The 18,463-nt window shown below is 32.9% G+C and overlaps 1 protein-coding gene across 1 annotated transcript in view; it reads right to left on the bottom strand.

Moving 5' to 3' along the window:
* Window positions 1-4,205: 4,205 nt before the first annotated feature.
* The window catches only part of LOC128243358 (cytoplasmic dynein 1 light intermediate chain 2-like), a 30,304-nt gene continuing 16,046 nt past the window's right edge, over window positions 4,206-18,463 (bottom strand). Inside the window, exons 9-12 of the mRNA XM_052961089.1 lie at window positions 16,426-16,527; window positions 15,637-15,735; window positions 11,397-11,508; window positions 4,206-10,866 (exon numbers count right to left, since the gene is read on the bottom strand). Of these exons, the coding sequence (XP_052817049.1) occupies window positions 10,760-10,866; window positions 11,397-11,508; window positions 15,637-15,735; window positions 16,426-16,527 (420 nt within the window). The 3' untranslated portion in view covers window positions 4,206-10,759. The remainder of the gene's footprint in view (window positions 10,867-11,396; window positions 11,509-15,636; window positions 15,736-16,425; window positions 16,528-18,463) is intronic.

Here is an 18,463-nt window from a genome sequence, read left to right as displayed (position 1 = left end):
TGTATTGTGTGTTACTTAAATGTGTTGTTAAGTGTAAATATTTTTCTATATTAGTAATTGTTGGCTGTTGAGACTCACCTAATATCTAATAAATTACACAGGCAGCTTCAAATTCCCTTGTAATCATGGAAAATTGTCTAATGAATGCATAAATATGATCTTCATAGCCTTTGATCATCTTCTAAAATGTATATGGTACAATTTATGCTGGTTGGGCTATGCCTGTCACCCTAACTGTGGACGGTATGCTCCTTGGCCTACGGGTGCCCCTCCAACTGTGGACGGTATGCTCCTTGGCCTACGGGTGTTCACCTAACTGGACGGTATGCTCCTTGGCCTACGGATGTCCCCCTTAGCCTATGGGTGTTCCCTAACTGTGGATGGTATGCTCCTTGGCCTACGGGTGTCCACATAACTGTGGACAGTATGCTCCTTGGCCTACGGATGTCCCCCTTAGCCTATGGGTGTTCCCTAACTGTGGACGGTATGCTCCTTGGCCTACGGATGTCCCCCTTAGCCTATGGGTGTTCCCTAACTGTGGATGGTATGCTCCTTGGCCTACGGGTGTCCACATAACTGTGGACAGTGTGCTCCTTGGCCTACGGATGTCCCCCTTAGCCTATGGGTGTTCCCTAACTGTGGATGGTATGCTCCTTGGCTTACGGGTGTCCACATAACTGTGGACGGTATGCTCCTTGTCCTACGGATGTCCCCCTTAGCCTATGGGTGTTCCCTAACTGTGGATGGTATGCTCCTTGGCCTACGGGTGTCCACATAACTGTGGACAGTATGCTCCTTGGCCTACGGATGTCCCCCTTAGCCTATGGGTGTTCCCTAACTGTGGATGGTATGCTCCTTGGCCTACGGGTGTCCACATAACTGTGGACAGTATGCTCCTTGGCCTACGGGTGTCCCCCTTAGCCTATGGGTGTTCCCTAACTGTGGATGGTATGCTCCTTGGCCTACAGGTGTCCCCCTTGGCCTATGGGTGTTCCCTAACTATGGATAGTATGCTCCTTGGCCTACGGGTGTCCCCCTTGGCCTATGTATGTCCCTCTTACCCTGAACAGTATGCTCCTGGGCTTATATAGGTGTAACTGTAACTGTTACTTGTCTAATCATGGAACCCAATTCTCCTTTGTATATTTGCAATTGCAATGTAGTTTACTTGGTATTTTATAAACAACATACTTTAAAAGTTGTGAAATTCTTTTAAACACATTTGTCTCAATAGCTTACATTTATTGATTTTTAAGTGCCAATCGTGCCAAGTGTTTCTTGGAAAGATAATTTCTTATTGATGTAAGACTATTTACTGCAATAAACTGTTTTATAATAAAACTTTGTTTCATTGTGTGTGAAAGGAGGTAGCAGTTTTAATAAAAAAAAATTCACCTTTTTGGTCATATTCAATTCAGAGCATGTAACCAAATGTTAGAAAGGGAGACAAACACTACAAGAATACACAACTCTGTACAATGTTGTCTCCCTTGCTTTTTGGTCATTTTCAATTCGGAATATGTACCCATATGTTTGAATGGGAGACAAAAACTACAAGAATACATAACTCTACAAAGTTGTCTGCCTTGGCTTTTGATATTTACAATTCAAGCATGTAACCATATGTTTCAAAGGGCACTACAAAAATACAGAACTCTGTACAAAGTTGTCTCCTTTGGCCATTTTCAATTCATGTAACCATTTTCAGAGCATGTAACCATGTTTCAAAGGGAGACAATTACTACAATAAAATGTATCTCTATATACAAAGTTGTCTCCCTTAGAAAATTGTTTGCAATCCTAGGGCCATAATCCAGTCCTACAGTGCGGATCTGGCTGGTTTTTGAAAGGAACAAAGATCTAATGGATATCTTACTGCTGTGTAAGTCTGATTCAGATACTTGCATGGTAGATTTACTATCCTGCAATTGTTTACAGACGCACGCAGGATGGACACCGCCCCATCTTTTGACCTTTGGAAAGTAGAGCTAAAAAACTGAAATTAAACAGTCACACAAGCAATCTGATCCTGACATTAGAAGTGAACCTTAAATGCTGTAATCAAGTTTCATTTTGATTGGAAATAGATTTGCAAGTAATAATGTAAAAGGGGCATAACTCTAGTGTAACATAGACAATGTTTAAAGGAAATATCTCTGAAGAGACTGGGGCAATTGATCTGATGATCAAACTTTACCTAAACATTATGCCAAAAAACCTTTTCACCAAGTTTCATAATGATTCGATTAAAACTTCTGCATGTGATTCAAGAGACAACAATGCAGATGTCACCTACGCCATTAGTAACACAAATATAACAAACAAATTTGTTGAATTGATATCCCCCGCGTGATTGGGCTAAGTCAAGGAATAGAAATCATTGTTGGTGAAATAATTATATATAAGTTTGGGTTTGATTGCAACTGTTTGAAATAAAAAAAATATTGTATATAATGTAGCATTTAGAATTGACCAAGAAACCTAGTTTATGACTCCATGTTACCCAGCTCCAAACTTATCTAAGATTTTATCAAGGCAAACATTCTGATCAAGTTTCATGAAGATTGGTCAAGATATATTGCCAAAAAATTATAGCCTCTAAAGTGTCCACAAGTTTTTTTTAAGATTTGACCCAGTGACCTCATTTTGGACACCACATGACCTACTAGTTTCAAACTATTCAAAGATTTCATCGAGGCAAACATTCTTATTAAGTTTCATGGAAATTAGAGCAGATGTATTGCCTCTAAGAGTGTTCTCAAGATTTCTGTAAGATATGACCTAGTGACCTAGTTTTTGACTCCATGTGACCAATTTTAAAATTCTTGTAAGATTTCATTAAGGCAAACAATCTGATCAAAGTTGAACATAACTGACTATTCAATACCAATGTTTGGTTTGGGACACAATTTTTCAAAGATTTCACCTACTGACCTGGTTTCTGAACCCATGTGACCCAGTTTCGAACTATTCAACAACAATCAAGGAAAACAGTTTTATTAAGTTTCATGAATATTAGATTGCCTCTAGTGTGTTCCCAATCTTTTTTCTTAGATTTGATCTATTGACCTTGTTTTTGACCCATATGACCCACTTATAAAACTGAGTCGAAATTTAACCCAAGAGAACATTCTGACCATGTTTGAACGTAATCTGACAAATAACCACCATAAAATAGTTTCTGACAAGATTTTTGAAAGAGTTGACCTAGTGACCTATCTTTTTTTATCACATGTGACCCAGTTTAAAACATGTCCAAGAGTTCATCAAGGAAAACATTCTGCATCAAGTTTCATGAATATCAGACCATACATAATGCCTCTTATGTGTTTCAAAGATTTTTCTAAGATTTGACAAAGTAACCTAGTTTTTGACCCCATGTGCCCCACTTTTACAAGCGGTCCATATTTCACCAAGGGGTACATCAAGACCATGTTTGAACATAATGCGACCAATCATTTCCATTCCAGACAAAAAAAATCAAAGATTTGACTTACTGACCTTATTTTCGATCATATGTGACCCAGTTTTAAATAAGTCCAAGATTTCATCAAGGAATACATTCTGATTAAGTTTTATAAATATTTGACCCCGTGTGACCCACTTTTTTAAGTGGTCCATATTTCATCAAGGGGTACATCATGACCAATTTTGAACATAACTTGACCAATCATTACCATGATATGGTTCCATACAAGATTTGACCTAGTGACCTAATTTTCAATCATATGTGACCCAGTTTTATTTACAAACAAGAGTTCATCAAGGAAAACATTCTGATTAAGTTTCATGAATATTTGACCATGTATAATTCCTCTAGTATGTTCCTTTTTTTTCCCTAAGATTTGACCTAGTGACCTAGTTTTTGACCCCATGTGATCCACTTTTACAAGTGGTCGAGATTTGATCAAGGGGAACATTCTGACCAAGATTGAACATTTTCTGATCAATGCCTACCAAGATATGGTACTGGACGGACGGACGGACGGAATGACGGACGGACAACGCCAAAACAATATCCCCCTCCTGAAATCTTCGATTCGGCGGGGGATAATAAGTGCCAAAAATACTGTGTTGCTTTATACACTGATAGTTTTCATATTTAAACTCATAAAAGTAATTGGTTTAAATAAATATTAAAAAAAAAATCATACACTGTTATTTTCATAAAGGCTTCACAAAGATGAAAATATAACAAGAAAGGATGAAGTTTTTTTTGCTTTATTTGATTGCATGAACATTAATATGACCAAGACCCAGTCAGTTATAACAGAAGAAGACATGTTAGTACATATTTAGGAGGCAGCAGAGTTACAAGTCACACACAGCCATATAGTCCTCTTCGCAGATACCACCTGTTGCTGCATTTTCATTGCCTAAAGATAGATCAAAACCAGAGGCCAATGAGGGCCTATGCTCTGATTCAAAACCAGAGGCCAATGAGGGCTTATGCTCTGATTCAAAACAAAAGGCCAATGAGGGCCTATGCCCTACTGGCATGACTTTTGCATGTATGTTTGGGTAATAGGCAACACACTGCATAGCTTTGCCTGGATAGTTTGTTTCTTTACTCAAAACAATGAAATTGTGACTGAAACTATCAGTGTAAAATCTGGCTAGAAACGGTGTCTGCGAAAAAGGCCTATAAGTCCAAGAACATTTCAACAATTCACATACTGTTTCACAATTTTTACATTAAAAACATTACTACGAAATAGCTTACTATCTTACTGTTTTAAACATTTTATTTTTTCTAAATATCTTTTATCATCACGTGGAAACAATCATCATTTGGTTAATTCATTTTGTATAATGTCCAGATCAATAAATAATAAAAGTTTTTTAAGCACTTAGCTCAATCAAATGAAAATTATCATACTAGTTTGCAGAGTTATCAATCGATCATAGTTTTCGAAAATAGGAAAAATCAGATGTGGATCAGAGTAACGAAATCGAAGCGCCTTATTTAGAAGGTTCAAAGATTAACAATTTAAAATAATGGTAACATGATTATCTTAGCTATGAAATATGAAATGAAAAATTTCATCTATTTATAATTCAAACCACAGAAACAAAATGTGCATTTTATGGAAAAATGGAAATTGAAAAATCCTAATTCTACAAAGAAATTGAAAAAATAAGAAACAAATACAACAAATTTGTAACAAAATGGGTCCGAGCAATGTTTCCACACTAACAGATTTAAAAGATTTTATTTCCAAGCAGTGGGAATTGTTTATATTGTTTAAAATTTACACCAAAACATCTCACTCCTTTATTGACCTTAGCTAATGAAAATACTTGCTTTTCTTGTAATCTTCAATACTCAAATTGTTTCTGTCAAGAAATTGTTTGATTTACCTTGACAACAAAAAGTTATATAAAACAGTTTTTACACTTAAATGAAGATATACCTTCAAGTGAATAATAGAGGAATTATAACACTCTACTAAAACAGGATAGTAAATCTACCAGTAGCAAATATGAATTTTCAATCACCATGGAAATCAATGCACACACAATGGGCTGATTGTTCAGAACTCTGTTAAAGTTACCAATGTGATTAAAAACATTATTGTTAACTTTTAAACGTGATATATTTGATGATGTGGTCACATATTTAGATTGTTAACAAGTACAGCTGAAACATTTATCTCAAATCTTGTTAGAAGTACTGCAGATCACAAGTTGATCCATTAAACTTCAAGAGCAGTTACGAGGGGAAATTGAAGAACGATGACATTAACAATGTTGTTAACTTTAACAAAGTTCTGAATAATTGTCCCAATATTTCCTAAACTACATTGTATACACAACCGCCTTTGTACAATTTTACACAAAAAAGATGAGATTACATTTTCATGAAAGAGCATTAATTACTACAAGAATACTGCTAGTAAGCATACAGCCTTTATATATGGATATTAACGGACAATATTGCAACTTAGTCGTATGGAGTTGGCTTCGTCAGCCGATGTATGCAAGTATGATGGGGTTTGATGAATAAAAGCGAAAAGGTGCTCTGTGATATTACAGATTTAAAGCACTTCGTACTGTTTCGCTTCTATCCCTTGAAATGATGATTGCGTAATTCCCTTGGCAAGAAAACTTTGAACGATTAATGAACTTATTAAAACTTATATTAAGAATAATATTGAGAATAAAACAGTTTAATATTAATATTTTTTTCTTAAAATCCATGAACACCATGTAATTATTTCGAAAGGGCTATGCATGCACTTAATTGAGATTTTTTTGCAAAAATATTATATAATGCTCTTTTTTTTGAAACAATATTGCAAAAATTTAAGTAATCTCGAATCAATGCAAATATTTCAAGCCAAGATAATTTTAACTAAAAACTGAAGCAATGGTTGAACAATGCTATAATATCTGATGTGGTATACAAAATATTACAACTATATAAATCATAAACATATACATCATGCAATCATTATCAGTGATTTCATTGGTCAGTTCTAAGTTAAGCATTTGGAAAACACCAGTACACAAAATTAGCACAAGCCCACAAGCCCTGGTAAAATGCTGTACAGGCAGGCTCAAATTCTAAATTTCATATTACAGGGCATATCGAAAGATTGAGGTGACAAGCAAAAGTTATGCAAAAATTCTGCCTCGCTCATCCAAGTCTACACTTACTCGACCCATTCTCAATCATTAAGATCTTACTTCACATCATCTTACTATAACTTATATCCCTGTTGAAATTGTTCTTAAAGTCATGCCGATTTCAATTATTTTTTTTACTATTTAATACAAACGTCCAGCAAAAAACACACCACTTTACACTGTATGATAGTCTGAAATTGATAGCTCTCAATTCTGATTTTCGGATCAATCCCCAATATTATCATCCCTTTAATTATTCAGACATCGACCCCGATCTTGACGTTTTCCCTCTTAACTACAATAACTGTTTAACCAACAACAATTTAAGGCCACTGATATAATTAATGCTCTAGCTTATTTTGATTAATACAAATCAAGCAATTACTTATTTGTTATAACCTATTCTAGATGTTTTAAAAGCTTTTATGTAGCTCCTAAATTAAGGTTTTTATTTCAAAATATACATATTGAAAGCAAGGAATGTTGCTTGATTTATATGTTCTAAATTCGACAAGATATACACTAAAATTCATAATTTATTTCCAGCAATAAAACACACTCATACTAAGCAGTTCTCCTTTCATGATATAAAGTATAAAATATATTAAATGTAAAAAAATAGGGCTTCGAAAGAGGACAGAGAAAATTGAATATCTGAATTTTAACAATGAGAAATAAAAAAATAATTTCCACTTCTTCAAGGACAATAAAAGATTTTTCAGATTTAAGGAAAATCGGTTTTAAGGAAAAAAGAAAATTATCAGAAAGGTGCTTTTGACTAGCTTATCCTTAACCCTGTGAGGTATTTCAAAGATCAGTATAAGGAAATCTAAAAGCCAGGCTGTTAAATATACATCATACACATATTCCCCTCGTGAGAATATACTGTATAAATAATTATATAATAAGCCATAGTAAGTATAACTCGTAACAATTTAACAAGGATTCTTACAGCTGATATTTGTCAACCCTGAAAAAAATAGCCAGGGGTCTTTTTGAGTATGAGGGATTCAGCAGGATATAAGGGCTTAGACCCCTTTAGAAATTGTTTTCAAAGTCATTTATATTCATTTCAAAGTACTTCCTACTTTTTTTGATGCAGATGTCCAATCAAGTAACAATCTTTACAAACTGTCTGCAGTAAAAAGCCCTCAATCCAGATTTCACGATTAATCCTAAGAACTCCTGTTTAAACATCATTCAAAATAGCACAAAGTTGTAAGAATTTCATGTGGTAAGACAAAGAAACAAATTAACAAACAAAACAAGCAAAAAAAGGACAAACAAATTAGAATAATATAAGCACTATCAAGTTGAAAGTAAACATATCTGACTGAAGGATCTGAGGTCATAGAAATGATTCAATGCACTTTATTCCTGGTAACTTTTCTTATATACATCATGGCATGTGTGTGAAATCCATCTTTTGAAGGTTATTTTTTTGCTTTTGAATTTTTGGTTCAAGCATTTTTTAAACAATTAAATGTGAGCATTTCCTTTTTTTAGTCTCTCATAATAATACATGAACAGTCCATCATTCATAACAAACAGTCATGTTTTATTCACAGTGGTTGACATCTAACAGTAAATTTAAATCCTACTATATCACTCTTGTTTTTAAACTTGGCCTCAAGATTCAAACAGAATACATTAAAAATGTTGTTATTTATTCTTGATACATGTATCATTACCATAAAAGCTGACACAGCTAAGATGAAAAATTGAGAAAAGTTACTCATAAAAGCTGACCCAGCTAAGATGAAAAATTTGAGAAAAGCTACTCATAAAATCTGACACAGCTAAGATGAATATTTAAGAAAAGTTGCTCAAAAAGCTGACACAGCTAAGATGAAAACTTAAGAAAAGTTACTGGTATAAAGCACATCATACGCAACTGAAAACATGTATATGGAGCAATAATAAATATAACACAAAAATTACTCAAAATAGCAGTTTTTTCAATAACATGAAGTTCGGTGAAGATTTGCCATATTTATATATATATAAATTTACTATCATATCCTAAAACATTATGACAAAATTCGATAACCCACAAGCGATCAGTCACATTTTAGTTCTCGTCTTCTTTTATAAAAGGTAACTTTTTCTACAAAACTACAATGAATTCTTCCATGTTTTAAGCACATTTATATAGTCACTACTGTAAATAGTTAAAATCTGCAAGGTTTATATTTCGTGAGATACGAGTGTTCTTTTATAACATGTTCAGCATTGGAAACACTGTAATGATATAAACATGGGCTTAGTTTCATTAAAAAAGAAACCGAAGTTGATGAACAAACTCAGCACAGACTTTCCAGCTAACTTATTGGATTGCTATTATTCCTGTCTAATCAAATTATCAAATTTTAGGTGGGAAAATATGGTAAACTTTTTCTTATCTTATTTTTTTGTGAAGGACTGCCCCTAATATTTTTCAAAAATCAATACATATTTCATCATCCAAAGATGAAAATTTGCAATATAATGAAATCAAAATTTTAGCAAAAAATAAAACTTGCAAAATTTAAGCCACCTACAGCATATTTTGTGATTACAATTTGAACAACAATCATGAACAAAATCTTTAATTTGGCAACAAAATGGGCAAAAGAAGAACTGAACTCGAAAAAGAGTTTAAATTTTAAACCGAAAACCGAAATACATCAGCTAGCTTAATCACATTGCAACGAAAGTCGTAAACCTATCACAAACTTACCACAAGCAGCAAAAATGCCCCAAATCATAATAATACATAACGTTGCTGTTTTTTCTCTTCTCTTTAGAAAAGAGACCATGACATACCTTTAAAACTAAGAGAACACTTAATAATGAGTTCATGACATCTGTTTTCATGAATGTATATCTATTGAATATCCAATGGGCAATGGCAGAATAGGTGCTTAGCATAGCATGTAAGGTGTACAAAAAATAAAGTTTGTTTCCACTTACCCAACGGACCCTATTCTTTTATGCCCAACCCTAAACTTTTTTGCCATAGTGTTTAACTCTATAACAACAATTTATATCACAAAAAATATAAGTTTGTGTTTTACTATACAAGGATGTTAATTTTACCTTCTTCTTAATGGTCAGAAACAATCCATCAAATTTAACTTATTTAAACCAAAGTATTGACAAACATGAGTGAGCAAAAAGTAGTAATTGTCACTTAAAGTGATATCTACCCCCTTAAGAGTAACTGTTAATCCATACTGAAGGAAATTCTTGATACTTGTTGGCCCATAAATCAGCAGAAATATCACACAAGGTTAATACCAAGTAAATTGATCGCTTATGTACAACCTTACAGCCAAATACATGTAAATTGTACATCAAAACATGACACCATTGTAAACTTTACAGTATTTTAGTGCCTATTCTGCCATTGTTAAATGTTTAAGCGTAAATCTTTTTTTTCAACCACAATGAATAAGCCATAAAAATTGATTTTAACAAGTAAACCTATAAATAAATACAACTGTTCATACATCGCTATATACAATAATTCAAATACAGCTTAAGCCATGAGTTACAACAATGGTAACACCTTGAAACGGCTTGAACACAGTTTGTTTCTGCTCGTATGTCATTTAAGTAAATTCTATTGCACTTAAATACAGGAGTAACCAAGCCTTACTTTAAGATAGTACATGTATCAATCAAATTGTACACAAGATAAATGCATGTACATAATAATATTCATCATATATGCATCAATTTCATTACATTTCTTACAATAGATTTTGTACTTCACATATCATCTTAAATTGACTAGTATAACAATCATTAATTGATATATATGGTATTTTGCTATACATGTAAAAAAGTTTCTGAAATGGTTCCTCTGTAGTACTTGCAATAAATCTATTTTTAGTTGGCAACTTGTAATTCATAAACCAGGTTACCAAAATGTATAAATGGTTAACAACATGTCTGCCGGCTAGCTTTGTTCCTCTTGAATGCATCACAAGCTCTCACAGGCCAATCATATGGCAGATTATTGTCACATGATCACTGAATGGACCAATCAGTGTCCAATATTTTACTATGAAGTTCAAAATTTAAATGATCACAGAATTGACCAATCAGGAAGCTAGGTTGAGTCACATGGTCAGGAATGAGCCAATCAGGAGGCGGTTGGTCCATTTGGGTTGGCATCTGAATGGGCTTTTCTTGTAGTTTTTGCCGTGGTCTTTGTCATTTTCTCTAGCTCGGCATGCACCCCGGCAGTGTCTGAGAGTAAAACAAGCAAATATAATTCAGGACATTCTTCACCCATACAAAAAACACATAGATGTTATTTATTGACATGAACAAAAGCATTTCAAATCTAAAATATTTTGGTTGACTGTAACCTTAAGACGATTATTATGTAAATTAATTGTTGTTTGACCCATGCCAAGATAAATTGTGATTTCTTCCCTGTAATACAGGTACGCAACATATTTGCGACGAGGATGGGATTGTTAATTTATTATTCTCATTAGACTTTCGGTTTAATATTATTTAGCTCGTTCAGTAAGACATAAATAGTGCACTAAAAAAGTAATGTAAGCATGGCGCATAACTGGCTTTCAAAGCTATAATTGTGTACTTGTAACATGTGATTTATGTTTTATGTGAATATCTCTAACAGTTTTTAAGATACGGCCAAGATTCAAGTATGCAAAAGAACAACGCTGTTGACAGTGCCACCATGGCTATCACAATACATTGACATGATTTCTTTGAAAAACAGACAATTTAGAATGAAAATTGCAGACCTGGTCTGGGTGTGCCAGGAGCCCCAGACTTCTTGTTAAGGAGACTGTTGAAGAAATTGGCCAGCATTCCTTCACTGGTGGCCGCGCCGCCTGCACCCGCTTTGTTCTCCATCTAGACAAATATTGTAGACAGGTATTAGATTTTGTTACAATTACCAATATGTGTCATGTAGAAACCAACGATAATAGCATGGGGCAACAACAGGATCAAGCTATGCCCCTTTTTTTGCTTTGGTATCGTTTGTGTATTATTCTTAATAAGAACAGTTTTGAGACATTTGAAAGAAGTCATACTTCAGATCAGGGCTTCTAAAGACCCAGGATCAGACCCAAAACGATTGTGATTTCAAATTTTTAGAAGCACTGCTTAAAATAATCACATTAAACTATTTGTATGTTTTAAAATATACTTTAAAGTAAATAATGTGGCTAAATGAAATAAGATACTTAAGCCTGTTATCCTTAAGATCTGTTGAGCATTTGGGGGTACAGCTTTAAGCGAGAGAAACAATACTCTATGATTCTCATACTTACCTTCCAGTGTCTTTCTTAAAACTAAGCCAAGATTAAGTAGACTTGGGTTAACCATAATATATTCCACTGAATAAGTCTTACTATTATTGTTATCATCGGAACTGTCCATTTGGAATAAAATACACTTATGCATCTTAACCAAACATATTTTTGATGATCAATGATAGTTTACCTTGACACTAATTTAAAGTTTTGCTAAAATTACATTGCATCCGTCTTTTACAACTTTTACACGCACAATATTGCATGACAAAGCTCAGGCCATACTAATCAGGAGATAGGAAAGGTTGCATTCTTTTATTTCATAGTCTGAAAAATAGATGCAGTAAACAATTTGCCGTGGCCTTATACAAAAATTGAAAACAAAAAGCTCTGTTCGTAGGAGTGCTTTTTTGTCTTTCCCTGGTTAAACAACTTTGTGTGAAAACACGTTTCAACTTTCTAGATCTAAGTCTCTGGAAATTCTAATACTAGCATACTACATTTAAAACTTCCTTCTGCCTTTGGTAACTTATATTTGTCAAAGAAAGCAATCATAACAAAATCCACAATATTTAAATATATTATTCCAAAACATACATTACAATTGTCTACATGCTTTTTTTTTTTTTTTTTGCTTTTTTTTTTTTTTAACATTTAGTTAAACAATATAATAAGGAAAATTCACACAGCGAACATAATATTAATCAAGGTTTTTGACTGTTACATGGTCTAGTTTTAATTTTGGTGTAGAAGATGCTAATGGAAAATGAATATTATAGTGAGTATAATACTGTAAACGCACCAAGTTTCATTAAAATATGGGCAATTTAAAAGAAATTGCATGCCTAAGAGAAAATGGAATAAGGGTAAGCTAAGTATTTCCTTTTAGTGAATATATATATATCACATCATTAAAAAAAGTTGTGAAAATAGCAAAGTTTAATAACATTATAAGTAGGAAAAAAAATACGGTTTGGTTAGGGTTACATCCTATTCACAATCAGGTAGGGTAGGTAGGCTTTTTCTATTTTATCTTTTTACAAGGCTTTATGTTAGAACGTTATTGCCATCATTGAAGAAATGAGTTAAGATTTGATTCTGTATAAAGCTTTAAAGAATTTAAACTACATGATAAAACACACAATTTTTTTCATTTTTTTTTTATCAACTGACTATAAAAACAGTAGGGTCAGCACCTATTCCGTAGGTAGGGTCAGGTAACCCGAACCAAATGTACTTTTTTAGCCCCTAGCAGTGTTAAAGACAGAAATTCATATGATAATATATATACATGTCTAAAGTACACTAGATATTTCCTATACACGTAGTTCTCATACATATATGCAAATGAAATGGAGACGATGATGTACAACTTTATTACATGAAGATGTAATGTTAACTGGCTAATAAAACACACCAACACTCTAATAAGAAAGAAAAGCATGATCAAACTATTTTGATCTGTTGGAGCATTTACCTCATCATTGTAAATATTTTTTAACAATTTTTTTAATCTTTTTCAGAACAGTTCCAGAAATATTATAATAATATGATTTGCAATTTATCATTCCTTTACAAAAAAAGCTTACATTTCAAAAAAATGTATTTTACTTTTTTATTTTACATTTTTCCAAAAGAACGAGTACTGTTATTTTCAAAAAAATCAAGTATACAGTAGAGAAATTACTAAACACTTTGAATTACTTTGAAATTTTCCTTAAAAAAGTGTGTCGAGAATGCTCTTAAAAACTTATTTTTTTCCCAGAAGTTTGACAGATCAAAATAACTGCATCATACAATGATTTTACACAGTTATGAAACCCAAACACTGCTGTAACCGTAGTCGGCTACTAACACTTACCAATTTCTACAAATAAAAGATAATAGAGCAAAAATTAACACTAAGATGCAGAGAAAAAACATTCAAACACCCACACATTCATGTACAAGGAATAGAAACCACAAAACGTGTATACTGTTCACTGGGTTTATTTCGTGAGGATTTAATATGTGTTAATTGATCTGAGCTGGTATTCAATATTGGTTTTAATTAGATCTAAGAATGTTGTAGCTAATCAGATTCCTTGTTATTTATAACTGACAAATAGAGTAAATGAAGTCAATGGTGTATGACTATAAAATTAATTTAAGTTGAATATTGAATACTAACCCAGGTCACAAATTCAAAACTTGTACACATGTTTTCAAATGACTAAATAAAAATCTCTTGCAATGGTCTTCATAAGCACAATCCTGTCGGCAAACCTGCACTGGTAAATGCTTTTTAGCTTTGCTCAAATTTTAAATCACTTAAGTATACCAATTTGGGCTTATTCATATAGTCTTTTTTTCAATATCGGCTTTTGGAATTTTAAAGCTTGCAAAATTGGTCAATCCCTAAAAAGTCCTCACGAAATATAACATTGAGTACAATTTTATTGAGTAGAAATGCTATCTAAGTTTTCACATTATTTTTATAAACTTTTTCATTCTATAGATTTCAATAATAAACACACTTAATCAAGATAGTCCATTATAAATGCCTTTTATCGTTTATGTGGAAAATGCAAAATGTTACACAAATACAAAATGAGGCCATCTTATGACGAACAAACGCACAATAAAATATTGTAACATCAAGAATTTTAGTTGATATTTCTTTATTATCAGAAATTTAAATGAAAGTTTTACTTGCAAATTCAAAAACCTTTGTCTTGCATCTTCATTATTAGAACTTGTTTCAAAATAATTGTCATTACTATGCAGGTTACTGATTCCAAACAATACGATCGTCGAAAGAGTGACAGTACAATAATTATGCTCGTCAATAAGATGGCCCAAATATACTTTTCAAAACATAGGGTAAATTCTAATCTAAATAAAACCAATTCAAAGGGTCCATTCAATGCATAGTAGAGGGAAAATACCCAAACTGAGATTCAACCATTGTAAACAAATAAAGCTTAAAGCATCCCCAAGAAACACACTTACGACAAAGACCATGTTTATGAAAGGTTTCAAGTCTCATGTTTAAGAGTCAGACTCCGACAGGCAAAGTTTACAAATGTTAACAGGAGTGGCAAACTGTCAGAAGATACCCTCGCCTCTCGCCGTAATTATGATATTTTTGTTTTAAGATTTGTGTAATTTGAAGGAATTCAAGGGCCATTACTCTGAACTCTGCCGTGATGACAAGGCTGGGTATTGAACTTGGCCAAGATATTCCGCCCATAAAAATATGGTACAAGTTTGGTGATGATCAGACAAGGCTCCTTTACATGCACCATGGACAACATTTAAGTACAGGAAAGTTAAGCAATTCAAGGGCCATAATTGGGGTGACATTGCTGGTTATCAAACTTGGCTGAGATATTCTGTAGATACACGTTGTTTAAATTTGCTGATGATGGGACATCTTTCAAAATAAAGCGCAGACAACTTACCATGTTATGCAAGCATAAAATATTTCTATTTTAAATTATGTGTCATACTTATTTAAAAAACAAACAAAAAAACATGTCAATAAAAGTGATCATGTGAGTGGTAAAAAACAGCCAATTCAATATCAATCTACGCTAGAAGAAAATTTACGATTATTTAAAATTAAAATGATTATCCAGTTGTGAATCTGAGCTTTATCCCAAGACTTGAGACCTTTCATTTAACTATGGCCTAGAAATGACAGCTTGTGGTGGGGGTTGATAGTGAAGCATAGGGGTCTCACCTTCTTGTTAGGGGACACAGTGGTGGGGGTGGGGCTAGAGGCAGCCTTCCCTATGGTGGCAGTCTTCGGAGTCTGGCTTCCTGTCCGCACTGGAGACTCCTGTGTGGAAAAAATAGGTATAAACTAGATATGTTGTTTCAGAGTGGGAAGAAGAAGTTTGAAGAAACATTAACTTATAGTGGAAGCAATAGAAATTAGCAAGTAAACGAGAACAAGACAGACGAGGGCTCACCCAACACTCATCAGTCATACAAGGGACACAAGTTTGAAAATTTTAAGCCAGTGTTATGAGCCTCTGTGTACATATGCATATTGTCTCTGGCAAAATATATACCAAGTTCCATTTGAATATCTTCAGCAATTTTTGTGTCATGGCCAAGGTAAAAGTCTTTTCACTACGACAAGGTTATGACAACTTTTTTTCTATGTAAAAAAGCGAGCTAGAAGTATAAAGCTGAAAAACTTTCCAAAAACATTTCAGTAGTTTCCGATTTATATTTTAAGACAATAAATTTTTGAAGAAAAACAAAAGTTCATAGGGAGATAATTAACAAACACTGGGTTCTTGCACAGTGCACACTTGAACATGGGTTTAAACATATTTATTAAAATCTTTTCCATACTTTCAGAATTTAGTTTATCATTATTATAATGATTATAAGCATAAATATGACAAATACAGTACGCCACATTCATCACAGGAGAGACTTAAAAAAAGGAATAGCTTAATAACAGTATCTCTCCCTTTGAGGAAGGTGGGGACATAATAACAAAGAATATGTAACAAACCCCTGCGGCCCCTGGTGATGGCGCCTTGCTAAGATGTGACTGTTGTTTCATCAGAAACAGTTGAACGTCCTCTACAGTGACCTCTGCGTCCCTCTGGACCGGCTGAAATGGTACAAAAAGTGTTAATATTGTGTTGTTATTTAAAATATTTAATCAAGACTCTTTGCAAATACTGGGCCAATTGTTCCGAACTTTGAGAAAGTTAACCACTTTGTTAACATCATCGTTGTTAACTTTCAAATCTTAACTAAAGTTTCAACGATACACTTATGATCTGCAAAACTTTTGCGACTGTTTCATAATGTGTTTGTTTTATTCAAATATAATTTATGAACACATCATAAACTATTTCAACTTTAAAAGTTAACATTGATGCTGTTAACAATGTTGTAAACTTTCACAAAGTTCTGAACAATTGGCCTAGTAGTATTTCCTAACTTTTTGGCCTTTGCTAGTATTTAAGTTTCTGAACAAAATCGATTCACACTTGATGAAGGAGGTTATTATTAAAATGCATTGATATTAATACAAATCATTTTAAGTTTTAATAGTTTACAGGAATATATCAGATTTATATATATATATGTTTTATTATGAAAACATCTATTAGCCATAGCCACAATCACATAAAATCCCCCATCCCCCTATCCCCTCCCAGCCAGGGAAGAAACAAGCACCTATCATTTTAAAAGATTACCATCATTATGAGAAACTTCGAGCCCTTGAAATGTTAGGTGAGAGATGGACACCTATAATTGTACTGCAAAAGCCACTCATTCAAGTTACTTTTTCATTTTTTTCAAAATAAATCGATGCATACCTATAAAAAATATCTTTTGTATGAAAAATAAAGTTCACAATCAAATATATATATATATATATATATATATATATTGATCTTTAAAAGGCTCAATAAATTTTCAGACTAGGTTTAGAAATATTAGAAAGTAAAAAAAACCTTTCTAGGATCGCCAAGAAAATGTCATTTCAACGACAAGTGTTAAACATATAAAGCAATTGAATGTTATGGCAAAGTCTTCAGCATGTTACATTAGCTCTATTTTGCGTTGTCAGGGCCTTTTTTGGCCCTTCTTTGCAGTAGCCAATACCAAGCTAATTCCCATAGGGCCAGACCCTATTTTTCGCTAATTGGCCTCTGAAATTCTCTATAAAAAAAATTAATCTTATTTTTTTAATAATAAAAATCTCACAATCCATTTAATGATGTGTCTGAGTGATCAATATATTCACTGCTTTATTGATATTTTACACCATTTATTACCAAAATGTTTGAAATAGTACTCTGAGAATTTCCCCCTCAAATTGAAAAAAACTGGGGGGTTTCCACAACTGGTAAAAAGGCCCTAAAGGTTTTAATTTAATAGAGGATAAATGTTTGTTTCAGTGCAACTTTGCAGTGTTTATTACAAAGGGAGCACCAAAAGCTATATCTCATGAGTGAAATATTCACTTTTGGTGTTAATGTGGTTTGATGTAATTTCAATCTTATACTGAAACAAACAATTCTTATCTTTATTATATGCCAAAAAGGCTATAAAAAGACATTTAAATTCAATTGTATTTTTTTTATAAAAGCATGCCAAATTGTACGCAAATATTATGTCATTTGGGAAACAATGTCATAGAAAATGTCGCAGACCTGTACACGCTGTCTTTTTTATTTGGATGTTAGAGAGGACTAAAACTTAAAAAAAAGAGTGAAAAAATATCAATTTGATATTTTAACCATTTGAAACAGGTAACATATCATAATTTTTTCTATTTCGCTGATAAATCACTATAAACCATCAGAAACCATACAATAAAATGTTAGGGCAAAAAATAGTTTAAGTGTTAATATATTAATTGCCAACACAAAGAAACATTTAAGTCAACAAATCTCTACTAATGAAGAACATTTCACACAAGAACACCTACAAAATCACTAAATCACTTACTTTACGAATAAATATTCTTGCCTAACAACATAAATTTTTATAATATCATGAAAATAATCATAACTAAATAGTCATAGGAA

Source organism: Mya arenaria, chromosome 8 (genome assembly GCF_026914265.1).
Source record: "Mya arenaria isolate MELC-2E11 chromosome 8, ASM2691426v1".
Taxonomy (NCBI): Eukaryota; Metazoa; Mollusca; class Bivalvia; order Myida; family Myidae; genus Mya; species Mya arenaria.
This window is presented reverse-complemented; position numbering and strand designations above follow the sequence as displayed.